Here is a 17,261-nt window from a genome sequence, read left to right as displayed (position 1 = left end):
TGTGTGTGAAACATATTAATCATTTGGATGAAATACTTCTTTCAAACAGTGAAAACATAATTTAAGATCCATTATTATTCATGTTAATCTGGGCAGAAGCCCCACACATGGTGACGGTTACTCAAAACATAGTCCACTTTTATTTATTTGCAGCTCTTGATGAAGTTATTCACATTCAATTCCAAAAGTGTGCATCAACCGATCCAACGTTGCATCAATATATTAGGATTCATACATTTACAGGTAACATGTTGCATACTTTGTCATCTTAAAGAAGCTCTGTCTTTGGGTGCTGAATGGCTCTCCAACGTGTAAAATGAGAAATCATGTTTTTCTTGCTTTCTTTCCTGGGATATTGTTTCATGCTTTGAGTTATTGAAATCTCTCCATCTGCACATGTTTGCCCACATGAGTGAAGTGTTGTTTGTTTCTTAAACAGTGTGCCCAATGCAGATCCTAGGGCTGTTGTGCATCTGAATAGGAGCTTTTATATGGTCTTTCAGGCTGGATTGTGCTTGGAGCTCTGCTTTTACGCCTCCGTGCACCATACCATTTGGCGCGTGAAGTGGGCTTTTGGTCAGCTTTCATGTTAGGAAGTTATAAAAAATGAGGCAATGCAGACCACCTTAGTCTGACCGTCTGTGTTTCACATACCAGGAAGACTGCACAAATAGCTGCATTTAAGATATGATGATAGGAAGATAAAAGCTCAAGAAGTCATGTCCTACTCCTCCACTTCATAATAACTTCTGGCATTCGATCAATGTAGAGCAGTAGTCTGCTATGGCTTGTTCCAAAGTTAAAACGTTTTGATCAAACACGTTTACTTTCTGATGACTTCATAGACCTGAGAGGAAACTGAGACAGACATGTTTGTTTTGCTTAATGCCACATACCAGTAACAAGACAAGCTGGCTTGGGCACTGTCACAAGTGTAGTACTTTGGGCTGTTCTCTCTCTCAGTGTTATCTTTGCCTTTGTCTCGACATCCACTTATAAGGGTTGAGTGACTTGATGAGCCACTCACAAAATACTGAATCAATATTAATTTGACTCCCGACCAAGTCTTTCAACTTGATGTTACTTTACTTTTGTCCTCCCATTTTGTACATGCTTTTGGCTGCACAGTCAGCTCCGGTTACAATATCTGGAAGTGTAGGTTGAATTACCCAGGAATCAGGGGTGGGAAGTGGCTGTCATTGGTCATGACAGAGTGGGAGACGCCGAGTGATTTCACTCTGTCCTCGGCTCTCGTGTCAACACACTCCGACATACCGTCAGGCCTTTATTGTGGACATTGTGTAATTTTGGCTGCTGTTGTCCTTTGTCGGTCTTTGCCACCCTGTCCCTATTTTATAGATGGCAGGGGTCAATGTTGTGACCGCTAAGGGCCTCAACCAACTCTGCATGACAAAACATGTCTATATATTTCCTTGTTGGATACCTATTCTGAATTTTCCCTCTGGTGTCACCTGTGGGAGATGATTTTTAAGGGAGTGGGGGTGCATACTTTTCACAAGTCCTGTTGCCTTTTGATCACACTAAAAGCTTTTCAGATTTTTCTGTTCAACAAGTGTAATAAGTAGAAAGAAGAGTCTGACGCTGACTCTTCATAGCTGGATTAGGTATCTGTGACAATCGGCTGATTTGGTATCGAATGCCGTTATTTTGATAACAAACAATCCATATTTATATCTATAAATTAAGAAAGCAAACTTGCACCCCAAGTACTAAGCATTGAGAACTCAAGATGGCAAAGGCAACTGACTAAATATTTACTGTAGTGTCACTGAAACACCTATTTCTTTTTCTCATAATGGAGGCTTTTGTAATGGATGGTACATTTGAGACCACACTGTTTTGTACTCTGTGAAACTTCTACCAGGGAGGATATTGGCCAACTCAGTGAGTCAGACAGTACTACTGTGGTACTGCTCTTTTCTTTCTCAGGTGCTGGTCAGTGATAATGGAGCCCACCCCCCCAAATCTCCTTGGCTAGCCTTACAAAACAGCCCCTTGCACATTGTTCCTTGGCTGATACACTTCACTGACACTGGTTTCCACTTTCCTCAGGCTGCAGGCAGTAAGCTGGGAAAGCAGTGTGTAGATGTGTGTGTGTGTGTGGATGAGCCAGTCAAGTGGGTGAGATGGCAAAGAAAGAAAGAGAATGAGTGGGAGGGAAGGGGAAAGAGAGGAAGTGGAGAAAAGTGTACTCGAGATAGAGCGGGTGAGCTACCTAGTGAAAGGACATTAGTATGGAAGAGTGAGAGGGTGATCTGCAGGAAGGAATCTCAGGGTCAACATGGCTTTTTGTCTCTGTGGCGAATGCTTGATTTCTTGGCTGTATGTGTCTATGAAATGATGCCTGAAATCCCACAGCCAGCAGACGCTGGAGGCCTGTGTTGCATGATTCTGAATGATGTGCCCTTTATCACCAGACATAGCCTTCATTTGCCAACGACCTCTGTCCGTGTCATCTCTCCACGCCGTGCTCTGCTGGCAGCCTGTTTGACACATCGTCAGGCATTTGTTCCATATATCTTCATCAGCGGCCTGTCACAATCTATGTGGTGAACTCTGACTTAAATAAGCCTCCGCTTAGGAGATACCCATTATTGGTGATTAGCTAAGAGACATAACACAATTTATGAACCTTCAAATTGGTCTGTATATTTTTTTTTTCACGTATTAATTAAACATAGCTCTGTGTAGTTTGCCATAATGAAATTGTTTGCGTGAAAGCCTATTTCTTTAAAGCGTCTGACTGGTATTTTTAGGTTTATACTTTTAATTGGACAAGAATGATATGATAAGAGAAACAGAAATGACACCTTAACGGGCTGACAAAGCCAGACAGCAGTTTTTATATCTTGAGATGTTCCATAACAAGACGTTTTCAGCTAATGGCAGCCATTACCATCCTTGTCTGGATCCGGAAATGAAGAGACACTTAACAAAACACAACTTTTTCATTTAAACCTCCCTGAATACAGAAGTGACTTATTAAAAAACTGAAATCTGGCACGAGAAGAATCTTTTGAATCTGGGAATAAAAAGCATTATATTTTTTAGCTATATACAGATGCTCTGTGGATGGCGTTATTGGTTGAACTGTGTCGCCCAACACTTCGATCCAGTCTGAAATATCTCACCAACTAATTGATAGAATCCTAATGATGTGATCCTCTGATCTCACTTCACCTGTAAAATATCTCTACGTCTACTTGATGGATTGGGACACACATTGTACAGACATGTATCCTAATGCCTATGGTGATGGCTTCAAGTGGAAATTAAGCCAACCAAGTTAAGCTGATTTACTCACGTAAGCATCTTAAAGAAGAAAAAGACGCCCCATTAAATCTTTAGTGGCAAGAGCGCCTGTATGTTGCAGAATCCTTCCTGCCTATCACGCTCTTTTTGTGGTTGATATTTTCATGAATTCAACGGTTTCAAGTGCAGGAATTGAGCAAATTCAATTATCAAATGTGCTTGAGACATCTTGCTCATGTCCTGATAATTGTATGTGCTGCTTTTTTAAAATATATTTATAAGGTAATCGCAGTGACGAAGGGATCAAATAAACTCATGTTTCAGTTTAAGTTTCTTGATTGCTATCTCTTTCTCTCTCATACATTATCTCTTTCTCCTCCTCTCTCATACATTATCTCTTTCTGGAACCAGAAAGCAGTGTTTACTGAAATGACTGTACCTCAAGAAGTGTTTTATTTTCACAATTTTGAAAATAAGTGTTTTCTGTCGCATAAAAACATTGCTTCTGGATGAAGGTAACAGGATCTGCTTACAGCTTAGAGCCGCCTGAAGGATATTTAGTCTCAAAAACACTTCTTCATTGTGGGGCCACTAATGAAGAACTTATTCTCAATGTGATTTGTGAATGTTTAATAATTTCTGATTGGTTATTTAGCTTTATAGTTGCCATGGTTGATTAGTTGGAAACGCTAATTAATTTGTGCAATTGCCAGCAAAGAGCTCAGCTAATAAAGGGCAGTGTGGTGCAGTGTATTTCTTTCCCATTGTCTTATTTTTACACCTGCTACAAAACGCTGCAGAGCAGATACTAACTCCTATGAAGGAACATTTTCTTCTGTCTCCACTTTCACACTGGGTACAGAATAACTTTGTCGAACTATTGGTGTCTATGGCACCCTGTTTTAATAGTCAACTTGAGTTTTTATTCTCTTTTTGTTCTGATTGTTCAATCCCAACAATACCTGCCTTGTATTGTTCAGCATGTTACCATTGTGGACAGCCTGAGTTCCTCATTATCTCCTGAACTCTAAAGTCCTCACACACCCATCGTCATCCCACACAGATGTTTTCACGTATGTTGCCTGAATAGTGTGTTTGTGTACAGATTGACAGCTCCCCCACTTTCCAGTTTCGTTGCACCTGTTGGGGTTTGTACAATTCTACAATCATCGTTATTAGTTCATAGAGATATTTATGACATCGCAAAGCTTCACCCAACTTCAGCCTGATTAGATATCTAACCTGCCAGGTCAAGTGGACACCTGCTTGGATGTGCAGAGCCATGAAGATCTCAGAAAGCATATATTCCCGTTTCTGGATCGTAAGATATCTTCTCACTCATCATTACCTGCCAAACTCCTGCGACCCAGCTTCATCTCCATCTTGTGTGTGTACAGTCTGTTGTTTGGCATGTTCAAGGACCGGCGTCTCTGTCTACCTCTCCCTGTGTCCCGTTCTCTTTGCCATCACTTGTCTCACTACCCCATATCCATTAGCAGTCCCTCTACCCCGTCCCTTTCTCGAGCCCCAGCAGCCTCCCTTTCCCTGAGCCCCAGCCCCTGGCATCACCATGACTAAACCCCAGATGGTGATTCTTTCTTTCCCATCCCCCTGGAGGGTGGAGGCTCTCCACTCTGGCTGGGTGCTAGCTGCTGCTGCTGCTGCTGCTGCTGCAGCAGCCCTTCTGGGGATGGGGTCCTATTTTCGTAAAGCCCCCAGTGTGATTGTAAAAGAAGATTTAGTCCTATTAGCTCTGGTAAATAAGCAAGTGCAGGCAGCCTGTGCGCACATCCTTGTTTCTGTTGTCTAGAAAGCAAATGGATTAACGGGGAATAGGATCACGGCTTAAGTGTTGCTTCATCATGGCCCCGCTGCTGCTGAGTCCCAGTTTTGTGGATTATAACTGTAGAAAGCCGTTACTTAATGTCTGTCAAAATTGGCCAAAGATGACATTCAAATATTTGTTCACATTGAAAGCGCTGCACTGCATTTGGGAACGGCGAAAGAGTTATCGATACGATGTTCCCTCATTCCACTACAAAAACCTAAGCGTGGTGGCAGCTGGCTGGAGGGACTTTGCCTTGCTTTTGGCTATATTGTAGGTGATCCCCAATATAGATCACAATGTTAAATGTGTGATTTCTGTTTTCAAAGGTGCAAACATTGGAACATAGCAAGTATTACTCTCTCATATTTCAAGTGGTTAGATCTCTAGTGCGTTCAGTGCGTGCAACGCAAACCGCGCTAGTGACGTTTCTTTCCTCTATAGAAAATTTCTCATGTTGGAGTATCTGTTTTGTTTACTCTTCGGATATATATTCAAATTGTGAATAGTTATTGACAAGTTTAGTCGGATCAGATTTTGAAGTGATGATCAAGGGTGGTGGTGGGGAAGATGTGCAGCACGATATCATTAGCAAAAGCAAGCAGAGGTTGGACTTTTCTGAAGTTTGTTGTGATATCTGCACCACCATCGGGGGTCAGTGCTCGGTGAGTAAAGTCCCCGATAACATGTTTACCTTCAACCTTGGGCTGCTTTACCTCTTAACGCAACAACAATGATCCATTCTCATCCCAGATCAGATCGCTGTTAACTCATCCCTCATCGCTTTCCCTTTCTTTCCCTCTGTCCCACCCACTGACACATCCCCAGCTCAGCCCGTGTTACAGCCTCACAGTCTCCAACCTCTGACACTTTCTTTCCAGCTCAGGCTGTACATAAAGCCTTCAAGACTTTTTCACACTCTGGGAGTACCCCTCAAAGATCAAGAACCTTTTCGCATGTCTTTTTTAATACCCTCCCTTGCATGCACTGTGAGGGTGGCTTTGTAAGAGGTTGCTGCCCCTCCCCCAATTGTGATTGACAAGTGAGAGCAGCAGTACATGCATCAGATGGTTTCACATGGGGAGTGTGTGCACAGAGGGGGAGGCAGAGGGGCACATACACCGGGGTTTGTTTCAGCCAGCTCCATTGTTGGAGCTCCCCATGGTTCCCTCTGTCTGTCTCCAGTCTGGGGCGGCATCCCTCCAGTGATGCCGTCTCACTTTGTGCTGCAGTGGCTGGTTGTGCTGCAGAGATCAGAAGACTGAGGGACACCAAGCAATGAGAACTTCACCAAACCAGGTCTCATCCAGTGGGAACCCTGAAAACTTAGTGGAGTCACCGGTTAATGTGTTTGCCGTGCTTAGGAACAGCTGTGTGTGTGTGTGTGTGTGTGTGTGTGTGTGTGTGTGTGTGTGTGTGTGTGTGTGTGTGTGTGTGTGTGTGTGTGTGTGTGTGTGTGTGTGTGTGTGAGTGTGACACGCAACAGCACAGTTAGAGGTGGTGATAAAGGGAGCGATTTATTCTGGAACATGTTGCTGTTTGTTTCTAAAGATGAAGAACAAATGTTGAAAAAAGCACAACGATATATAAAGAGGGAGGGCGCATTGGAAATATTCTTCTAAAAGATTGAGTTGACATTTTATCTGTAGCGATGCTGACCAGAGAGTTGACTGAGAGCTGGCACAAGGAGACTCAGTGGAGGGGTGTGGATCTGTGGCGCCTTAATAGGGTGCAGACTGGCACACACTTAGCTGGCAACACGGATTGCTGGAGGCCACAGGCTTAAGTACGGATTTCTGGTCGGTGCACTTTGAATGTTCTCAACACATCTTTACAGTTTGTTGTCAAAATATTAACTTGTGACCCATAACACTGGTATTTGAAAATATTAGGTCTGAACGGGCAACTGAATGCAGGCCTGCGTTAAAAAGATTGCAGTGTTGTTGGCAAGTTGTTCAACAATAATGGTGACACAATAAAATGCAATCCAGGAACGCAGCGTCTTACTGGATGATGTTGCATTGCGGCAAAAGTTGAGACAGGTTCAGCTATTTTACAAAGCCTTCTGCATTGGCCTTCAATCGAGGGGCGTCATTCAAATGAATTGGCAGAAAGTACAGTTGTATGAACCACTTAAGGCTCATCAGACACAGACCGTTGGTTAATGGGTTGTAATACTCAACGTTGTCACGCCAACAACTTTAAAAATGTTTTAGGTAAACAAAGGAAATGCCGTGTTCACGTTTATAAAAAAAAACCTGTGTTTTTCACACATGGTTCATGCCGTCTAAACGTGGCCCTAGTGCTTTTTGAGCTATTGCACCATTGTTTGGGAATGTCAGGACCTTGACACACTAGGCTGAATTCAAATAACTAGAGAAAAAAAAAAAGACCCAGCACCGTCCTCCCATGTCTTTTGTTAAATGTTGCATAGACTACAACCAGTTCTCAAAATACTATGCCTACCGATTCAGTAGTCCATTAAAACTGCTTACACCTTTTGAGAAAGCGTAAACTTCATGGTGGACATAGTAAACTAATGATTCTTGTTTTATCCAACAATTGTATTTCCTGTCTGCTCAGTTGATATGAAAGCATGCACGTCTTACTCAAGCAGCCATGAAGATCGTCGGGAAATACGACCATTGCTGTTGTCAGCCTTTTTATATGAAATATCTGTGCTCAGGGAGACACAGAAGATTCTGAACGACACACTTGGATGTGTTGCCTTCAGCAAGACGGTTAAAACTTGTCTTAATTATATCCTCCATCAAATCATTAATGTGACATTTCATGATTTTATTTGGGAGTAAAATATTGCAGTTTGCTTATCTGGTTTGCTTGTACCTGGCTTTCTTGACTGAAACATTGTCTTTTATTATTTAAAAAAAGTATTGTCTCACACACAACATGTGAATTTAAGCACATCCATCCGTAAGGGTATGTATGTGTGATCTATGTTCTCTGAATACATGTGCATTGTGACATTGTTGTCAAGTGTGTTGTGTGATGCAAGGCGAATTTCATTGCAGGACACGGACGTAAATCTTATCTTCACTTCCTGTGTGACACAAATTCAGTGTACTGACTAGAAATATGCCGCCGTTTCTGTTTTTATAAAGAGATACAAGCTATACACTATTCTCAGTTCGTCACTTAACATGTCTGAATTAAACATTCTTCTCTAAAGGTTACTTTTCCTCTCCTGTCAAGTGACAGTCTCCTCATGTCTGTTTGCTTTAACTCCAAGGCTGCAAGCCATCTGCTTGATGTTGTTTTCTCCATTACAAGACTCCTCCCTCTGCCGTCTACAACCATACTGGTCAGGGACCCTTTTTTCTTTTCTCCTCAGGGCCAGCAGGCAAACATTTTAACGAACCGTGTGTGTGTGTGTGTGCGTGTGTGTGCGCGCATGTGTGTGTGCGCACGTATCTGCGGGCGTATGTTTATGCAGTCAGCGAATGGGACCGCTGGGATGTCAGCTGAAGCAGGAAGCTACATTTTATATAAGGAAGTTGATGATGTGGTTTCCTCGGAGCTGACAGTGGAAGTATGGGAGGCTCGGGGCTGCACTAGGTGGCCTCCCATCTCCTGTGCTTAATGGCCCACATAGCAAGCGAGGTAGGCCAAGGTAGAAGGGTCTTGGTCTGTCTCAGGAAGGATCTGTACACGCACACGCAGCCTAGCCACCTGCCCTACTTAGCCCTGACGCACTATAATAAAACTCAGTTGGAAGTTGAAACTTTTTTTTTTTAACCTTCCTTTACAATTGTGTAGGGTATAAGCTATATTTAGTGTTGGTCACTGTTCCCACCTGGTAGTGCAGCTCAGTGAGACCAACTGTTGTCGTTCTTCCTGTTCACATATTTTCATAAACAAATGGTGTCCTCGCCTGGAGGCTCTCGTTGTTTGAATGTGTCATAATGCTTGTTAAGACAGGTGTGGAGTACCCAACTTTTCACTCTAGCTCAAACAGACATGTTGTAGGTCAAACATGTCCATTCAGCCAAATCAGCCAACGCGCTCTTGTTTTGATGCGTCTGGCAGCAACTGAAAGATGTTGATGCTCTCCTCCTCTGATGATTAGATGAACGGTACATCCTGAGGATGCGAGGGCGTCTTCCTGCGGTGTGAAGGCTGTGTGTGTGCACGCTTGTCATGTGGCAGGAGGTGGTTACGTGTGGGGGTGGAGGGTGTTGTCAGATGATGGCTCCTGGAGGAACCATGTGGGAGATGAAAGTGGGAGGGGAGTGGGGGAGGAAGAAATAAAGAAAGAAGCAAAGGAGAGGAAGAGAGGGGCCTTTACACAACAAACAGGCAGCCCTTCCCCCTCCAGCTAGCTGTGCACATCCTCCAACTGTTGGTGATATAGACCCCGGAGGAGCTGTTAATGGCAGTGGCATGGAAAGTATCTGCTGTGAGGCTAGTAGCCACAGAGGCCAACCCCCGATTCTACGGTCTTTGTGGATCTGCCACAACCTTGGGGCTGCCGATGCATATGCTGCTCCACTGCTCGTCACAGCCCCCTATCTCTCTCTCTGTCGCTGTCTCAGTCTCTCTGCCTCACTGCATGCATTGACCAGACACTCGTACACCTTTTTATCTCCGTTTTTCCTCTCTCTACAGATATGAATGGGACATATGATGGGGCCATTGGTGTCCACTGAGCAAAGCACATTTCACTTTTATCTGCAAATGCAGATGGTGTGTTCTGCCTTGAACTCGGTTCAGCCTTGATGTCTCCTCTCTTGTGAAAAGTCTGCTCCTCTCACCTCTTTCTCGGATGATTTATGTCACTTGTCTTGTAACGTTTACCATCCTGGTTCTCATGTCAAGCTGAGACCCGGAGTTGTGTTCTCCTAGTGGAGGCTCATTTTCAGCGTGGCATCATTAAACCCCTTTTTATACTGCAGATGTGCATATGACGCAGTATTTTTGAATGCATATTATTCAACCCATGTTGGACCCATTCGTATGAGATAGTTGTCATCGGTGAATCTCTGCTTGTGACCTTAAGCAGAGACCCCAGTCTGCAGTTAAGTGCTATAGCTTCCACTGGTAAACCATAGACTCACACAGAATTACACTGGACCTGTACAATAAACTGTTTCAGTTTGGTCCCTCTTCTTTTGTCCGTAAGCACAGTATTACACTTTATTTTTCTCTTTTTGGGGAGTCTGTTAAATAGTTTAGATGTCAATATCATTCAATTATTTCCATCCCCTAATAGAGATGCATGGTCATCAAAGCGACGCGTCCAACCCCTTGTTAAATCATGGTTGGGAAGATGGTCCTAATTGAGAATTGACTGACATGCGTCAACCCATTCTTAACCCCTAAGCCTACGTTACTTTGACAAACTGCATGCGTGTTCTTTGTGGACTGGAGGGTAGGGAACTTGGCACAACGCCACCACGCCACCATTTCATCGTCTACATGGGCGGCAGTTTGTTTTGGTCCGAATCTATCCACGACGGAAACATTAGCCCATGGCTTACACACTTGTAATATTGAACCAATATATGTATCGTGTTTCTATAAACATCTGTACTGTATATTGCTGGATAGATCATTAAAACTACAGAATAGGAAGAATTCTTAAGGGAAGCCACCAACAAGTTACAAGTACGGTGAGTGAAATGAGGCATTTCTATGAGGGCTTGCCCTTGTCCACATTATGCGAGAGGCACAACAACAGGTGTTACTTCTCACACTGTTTGCCGCTTTCTGTTGAATAGATGGACAGGTGAGACTGCACCTTGATCAGTTGTTTTGATTGAAGACGTGCTTTTTTTTTTTTCCTCCACTGTACCAATAAATAATTTTGGTAGAATCCTTGCAAATTGCAACAGGAGGCTGCACTGTCCTCAGCTACAGTGCAGCTAGTCACTGGCTCTGGCTTGAGTGGGGACAATGTGTGGAGGGAGACAAGAGATAAGGAATACACAGAGGGAAAGAGTGGGGTGGAGAACGGGTGTTGTCAGGGGAATAATAGAATGTCTCAGAGGCCCTTGTAGACACTGTGCAGCAAGACAGGGGGAGGAAAATGGTGTGGAAGGGAGGAATAAGAGGTTAAGCCAGAGAGAGAAACAGCAGGGGAGTCGGGTGAGAGGAGTAGCAAATACCTTCAGGGCAAACTGCTGATTGCAAGACAGGCCTACAGAGGGGTTGTGGCGATGACACACCTTTAGACAAGCCTTAACTCTGCCTCCAATCTTTGTCCTGTATATGCGTGTGTGAATATGAATTGCCTGATTTGTTGAGTGATACATTTGGCAGTTTAGCTCCTGGATTTATACTCTTTTTCTCAAGCTTATCACTTGCCCAGGGCTCTTATCTTTTGAGTCCCATTGATCATTAATGTGAAGCAGCCACAGTACTGCAAAGTGTTTATTCTGTTGAGGCACGTGTATGAATGAATGTCGGTAAAAGTGTGTTTTTCTGTCTGTTGTTGACCATGTTTGCCAAAGGTTGTGGGTTGTGTCCTTCGGTCCTGTTTCGTTTGATTGCTACTCGTTGTGTTTGTGTGCTAATCGAGGGGAAAGGTTCCCACAGGACATGTCCAGCTGCAGTGGAGTGTCCCTTGCAGCTCGTCGTCAAGCTAAGTGTTAGTTAGCACCAGGCCACAGAGGGATTGGCTGGATGGACGGCCGAAGAAAGGCCTGCCCACTACATTAATTCCCCTTCCCTCTGCCATCTGAGATGCAGTGTGTCACTTCAAAGGTGGAGTAGGGCGGTGTTAATCCAGGGGCTGGAGCAAACCCTCCACTCTGCTGTGCTGTACTCAACTCTCCGCTCTTCCCCTGGCCGTGGCCCCCAGCTTTTGCGAAGTGTGATCAAAGTGCAGTCTGCCTCTGATGGACGGGCTCACTCTGGCCCACAGGCTTTCTGACAGGGGACCAGGAGGTGGAAGGGAGCGTGACACAGGATCTCTCTCTGCATCCTATGCACATGCGCTTGTACACACAGTGATACACACTCTATCGTTCTATCTATCCTTTTATGACCATGGTTCATGGCTATGGCATAGTTCTGCGGCTGAATAGCGTACGCACGCGTGAACGAGCCATAACACATGCGCTTGCTTGAGCAACCGTTAAACATTAAATCAGTCTCTGTGGTCAAAGCTCTGCCTCCTTTGATGTGGGCTGGATGAAACTATTGACAAGCGGTGCCAAATTCTGTGTTTCTTTACATTTCTGGTCTTTCATTGTAAATGTGTGAAGGCATACACGTCTTTCAACAAGTTGCTGTGACATCATTTGACAGGACTTCAGTTACCATGGTAAGACAAGGACTGTTTAAACAAAAAAGAGAGATACTTTTTAGACTTAAAATATCATCTTTTGTGCTCTGGCATTACTCTGACATGCTGTGACTCACCAAGTCTTCCTGCTTATGGCTTGTTGTTGAATTATTATTATTCAGAATCTGTCTCTTTTGCCACTGTGTCCATTCAATTGGTCATTAGAAATGTGCTCATAACACCCAACAAACTGTTCTTCCTTTTGAATAGTGAGACGTAGCTAATTTTTATTTCCCGTCATCAAAGTTCTCCTGGTAATCTTTCTTTAGCTTCAGTCAGATGTAAAAGTCTCACTCTCTTCTAATATCAAGTAGCAACATTAATCTTTTTCAACTTCTTCCTCAACCACCTTTCTTCATCCTCTTGCTCCTCTGTTTTTCATCATCCTGTCTTGATGGCTCCTGGCTTCCGGCGTTCTCCATGGCGGGGAGGTGTGTACACTGACCTTTGGTGACCCCTGAGCTCAACCAGGTTCCTCCAGAGAGAGGCAGACTTAGAAGAGACGAGTTAGTGCAGAATAATTGAACGTGCCTCCTTGTCCTTAAGATGGTTTTGGACCACTTTTTTAACCCCTTGTACTTTAATGAATGAGAGGAAGGGTAACAGAGGGAGAGGCAGTTTGGATCTGTTTCTAGTTTGAGAGCAAAGGCTATGGGGGGGTTGTGTAAGGAGTGGTCCGTTGCAGGAAGGCATGTTCTTTTTCTCAGACGCGACTGTTTGGCTTCAGCCTGAAGGGGCTTGTTTGCAACCTGCAAAAGGGGGCTTTAAGTGAAATGGACACTTGGCTGACGGAGCACTTTGCATTTGCATTTCTGCCCTCTCAGCCTCCTGTTCCCCCTGTCTCTCTCTCTCCCCTCCTTTTCTAGTCCAGAGCTTTTGGGTATCATTTGGGAAAGCAGTGCATGCTGGGAAGCCGTGTAGGGTGCTACGATTTGGTTGGTCAGCAAAGGAGAGGAGGGGGCACGGCTGTGTTGCAGTTCTAGGCCCCTGCTGCCGCCCATCTCTCCTTGGTGCTTTCAGGTCTTTTAGAGTTTGCTCTGCCGGTTACTGCTGCTTCATAAAACCTCAATGGCGAAAACACAATGCCAGAAGAGGGGTCATGGCTGAACTTGAACCTCTGCTTCAGCCAAACAACCAGCAAACCACGAAGCCCTAACCAGACAACGACAAATTCCAACCATCCCTCCTGCTGTCTGCCTCTGCCAGCTTACCTTACACTGGTACCAACTCTGTCAAAAACACTACTATATTGTCTTATTCTTCATGCAGTAACTTCTAGCTGAGATATTGCCTTTTCTTTTCTCACATGATGACTAACAATTGTTTGTGTCAACAATCACCTGTGTTTTGCTCATAATGCCTTTGGCTTAGAGAGTTTTCCTTTGAAACTCCTCTGGTTTCATAATTCTGATGTGTGTGTGTGTGTGTGTGTGTGTGTGTGTGTGTGTGTGTGTGTGTGTGTGTGTGTGTGTGTGCATACACGTGTGTCAAAAGACAAGTAGTTATTCATGTGTGTATTGACCCTACTGTCTCTTTGTTGTGTTTATCCAGGAGCTGGAGAAAGCCCTGTCAGAGCAGGATTTGGACTTCCTCCGAGACCTCATCGCTTGTCTCTTGCAGGGCTGCTACCAGCGCCATGACATCACGTAAGTATAGAATGGGGAAAAAAAGAAACTAATGGCAATAGTTGGATGAGGTTTTGATTTGGGGCCTGAGGAGAAGTTAAGGTTAACTGGAACCACTGGTGTAGATAATAATACAACTTTGACAGTTGGCTAGTAGCAAAGGACACTGAAGTCTAGTGGTAAAGAGGTACGCACAGTTCCCAATTTGAATTACATAGTTTTGGTTTACAGCCTCACTTTTAGGACTGTATATCTAGTACTGTGCCTAGTTTAACAAAGCAGCATTCAAGTATTCGGTGTTCTCTCCATTAGGGCTGGGAATCATTCACGGTTTTGTGATAAGATACCAATATGAAATGAATGACTCCTTTTGGTTTGTGTCGCCATACCACAAACGTTATTGATATCTTGCTTTGAGAAATATAAAACAAAATTCTCTCAAACCTTTCATAATCTAAAAAGTCTGAAAAATGTCAAAGCACAAGCAGCCATATAATACTTTTGTTTCTGAAAATCAGTTTAAATTAGGAACATTTTAATTGTGTGGAAAAGTGATAAATCCTCCCAGATATGCTATGCTAGCTTCGGGTACTTGGTAGTTTTGATACTCTGCCATGAACACATTTCAGTCGGCACAAAGATACTCTCAAACGCATCATCTCAGTCATTGTTGTTTCCCAAAGTGTTGTACTTGTGTATATAGTTTCTTGCTGTATATTGTCATATTGTGCTAACCTCTATCATAAAGCAAGTGGTTGCATAATGTTTTGGCTTTTGTTAGGAGTGCTTTCAGAAAATAATTAATTTGGCTCGGAGGGGTTCATTGGTTACCCTGAAGTTCATCCTTCAGTGTAACCAATAAACCCATCCGAGCCATTTTGAATGGGCAAGGGAGTACCGTACGAGACCGCCTGCATCCTAATGTTTATTGTGCTCAAAAGTACCCCAGCACTCTAGGTTTCATGTCTTAATCTTGTCAGATCTATAATAATGGAAGCATCTCCTGCGATTTAAAAACAAAACATCAGAGACACAGTGGAAAATAATCAATATGAGTTTTTGTTCTGTTTGACATATAGCTGCCAAGATAAAAGCAGTGTTTCCATCTACTTTAAATTAGTCATAGCACCCAAGAACCTTCATAGGAAGTCTGAGTCACCAACACAATGACTCGCGAGGGCGTCAGAATTTACTCACGATGACTTCATCTGTGGTGAAAAAGTGCTCTATACTACAATGGCAATATATGTATACAGAACAGCCACTGGAACTTTTTGTCTTATCCTCCTGTAACCAAATGATGGGAGAAAGTGAGTTCTTATTCAAATCCACAAATGGGTTTAATCTCTCATGGGGCTTCCCCCTTCAAACGCCTCCTACCCTCGCCCATGACTAGAAAGAAGCATAGTGGTCCCAGTGAACCGATAAGCAGGGAGGCAGGAATGATCCAGTTTTTCCACCCAGGCAACCGGTAACAGGAGGACAACCTGCTTTATTGGACTGGACAGGCGCTGGCATCCTGGGGGTGGCTGCTCAGCGCTAGCCTTTCACAGAGCTGCCCTTTTCATCCGCACGTGTTAAACGCTCTGCCGGAGCGGGGGAAAGAAGGGAGGGAGCATGTTGGGGAGAACGAGGGACAGAAAGTAGGAGAGAGATGGGGTGGGCTGGCTGGGGGGCGCTGCAGCTGTGTGAAAAGTGCACACTGCTCTTTCAAGATAAGCCATTTTTTTCTGGCCCTCTTTCTCTGTGCCGTTGCATAGATGCTCACCCCTGCCCCGAGCCCTTGTTCTGTTCAGCTGAGTTGGAACTGAAAGGTACAGATTAATCGTCAAGACCGGAACCAACATTTATCTACCAGCTTCCACTCATAGCAGAGATACAACCCCACTCCCATTCAAAGAAATTAGTCTCTTTTTTTTTCTTCTTTTTTTTCAGCCCCGTCTCCTCTCTCTCAAAGCCAATAGGCTAGTTTTAACTTTGTTTGTTTCCTAGGTTGTGCATTCTAAGAGGACGCTAGTTGATTTTGAGACATTATGTGTTTGCCTAACCATGTGCCCACAGCATTTGCAATTTAATTGGTTGCATTCATCCATACTGACAGATCTCAATGACCAAAAAAAACAACTGTCTTTTTTCCTTTTTTAATATTTGTTATAATAAGCGTAATCTGTATTCTCATTTTTTTGTTTATACATAAACAAGTTTCCTTTTAACCCCATGATCCAATAAACATTTGTTAACGAGTCACAACAATCACATTAATGAATCAAACCATCAATTCCATCCATTATTTAGGAGTTGCAACTAGTAGAAACCTATGTAGTATTATTATTATTATTATTATTATTATTATTATTATCAAAAAGTCAGCTTTATTTATATAGCCTAACAAGCATGTTTCAAATATATTGAGTGGATGAGCATACCTTAATAGAACTAATCATCAGTTACAAAACAAACTTGGGAAACAACATTTGCTTCAAAGCACACAACAAACCTCAAGACACAAGTTACAAGTAGGACATTAGGGCAGGACGTAAGGGATGTACCTAACCCTCTTAGTCTGGCTTTACCTGCTCAGCACCACCAACCTGAGATCCTCACAGAAAGCAAGGCGCCACTCCATCACAACTCTCCATACTAACAATACAATGCAACAAACAAGACAAAACAGCGGAATAGTACTGAAACAAAATGAGACGAAAAACAACACTAAGAAAAACAAAACATTGTGATCATGTAATTGTTGTATTGTTTGTAATTTAGGAGATTTTATCTTTTTTTTTTTTTAAATAGTTTTCATGCATATAGCACCTGCCTCTGTCACTCTCTGTCTCTCATCTGTTCTTTTGCTCTGCCCTTTAGCCCCCAGGCCTTTAGCAGTTACCTGGACGACATCATCAGCTACCGGTGGGAGCTGGAAGAAGGGAAGCCCAACCCACTTCGAGAGGGTCCCTTTGAGAATCTCCCTCCTCGCACTCAGGTGGAGCTGCTGCACCGGCTGTGTGACTACCGCCTGGATGCCGCTGATGTCTTTGACCTGCTCAAGGTAAACGTCCACGAGGATCAGCTCAAACTATCTAGACATTTTTATGCATTATAATCGAGTACTGGTTTGAAATCGAGACGCAAAAAAAGTGAAGCTACATTACACCACTGAAATATGACCGTCATAGCCTGTAAGCATTGCATCCCATTAATACATTGTGGTTAAGTACATAACAAAATTCTG

General features: G+C 43.5%; 1 protein-coding gene across 1 annotated transcript in view; it reads left to right on the top strand.

Moving 5' to 3' along the window:
• cecr2 (CECR2 histone acetyl-lysine reader) overlaps positions 1 to 17,261 on the top strand; it is a gene marked incomplete at its 5' end in the record, with an annotated part of 31,649 nt that overhangs the window by 2,076 nt on the left and 12,312 nt on the right. Inside the window, 2 exons of the mRNA XM_079223200.1 lie at positions 13,956 to 14,050; positions 16,895 to 17,078. Of these exons, the coding sequence (XP_079079326.1) occupies positions 13,956 to 14,050; positions 16,895 to 17,078 (279 nt within the window). The remainder of the gene's footprint in view (positions 1 to 13,955; positions 14,051 to 16,894; positions 17,079 to 17,261) is intronic.

Source organism: Taurulus bubalis, assembly GCF_910589615.1.
Source record: "Taurulus bubalis genome assembly, chromosome: 9".
NCBI classification, from domain to species: Eukaryota; Metazoa; Chordata; class Actinopteri; order Perciformes; family Cottidae; genus Taurulus; species Taurulus bubalis.
This window is presented reverse-complemented; position numbering and strand designations above follow the sequence as displayed.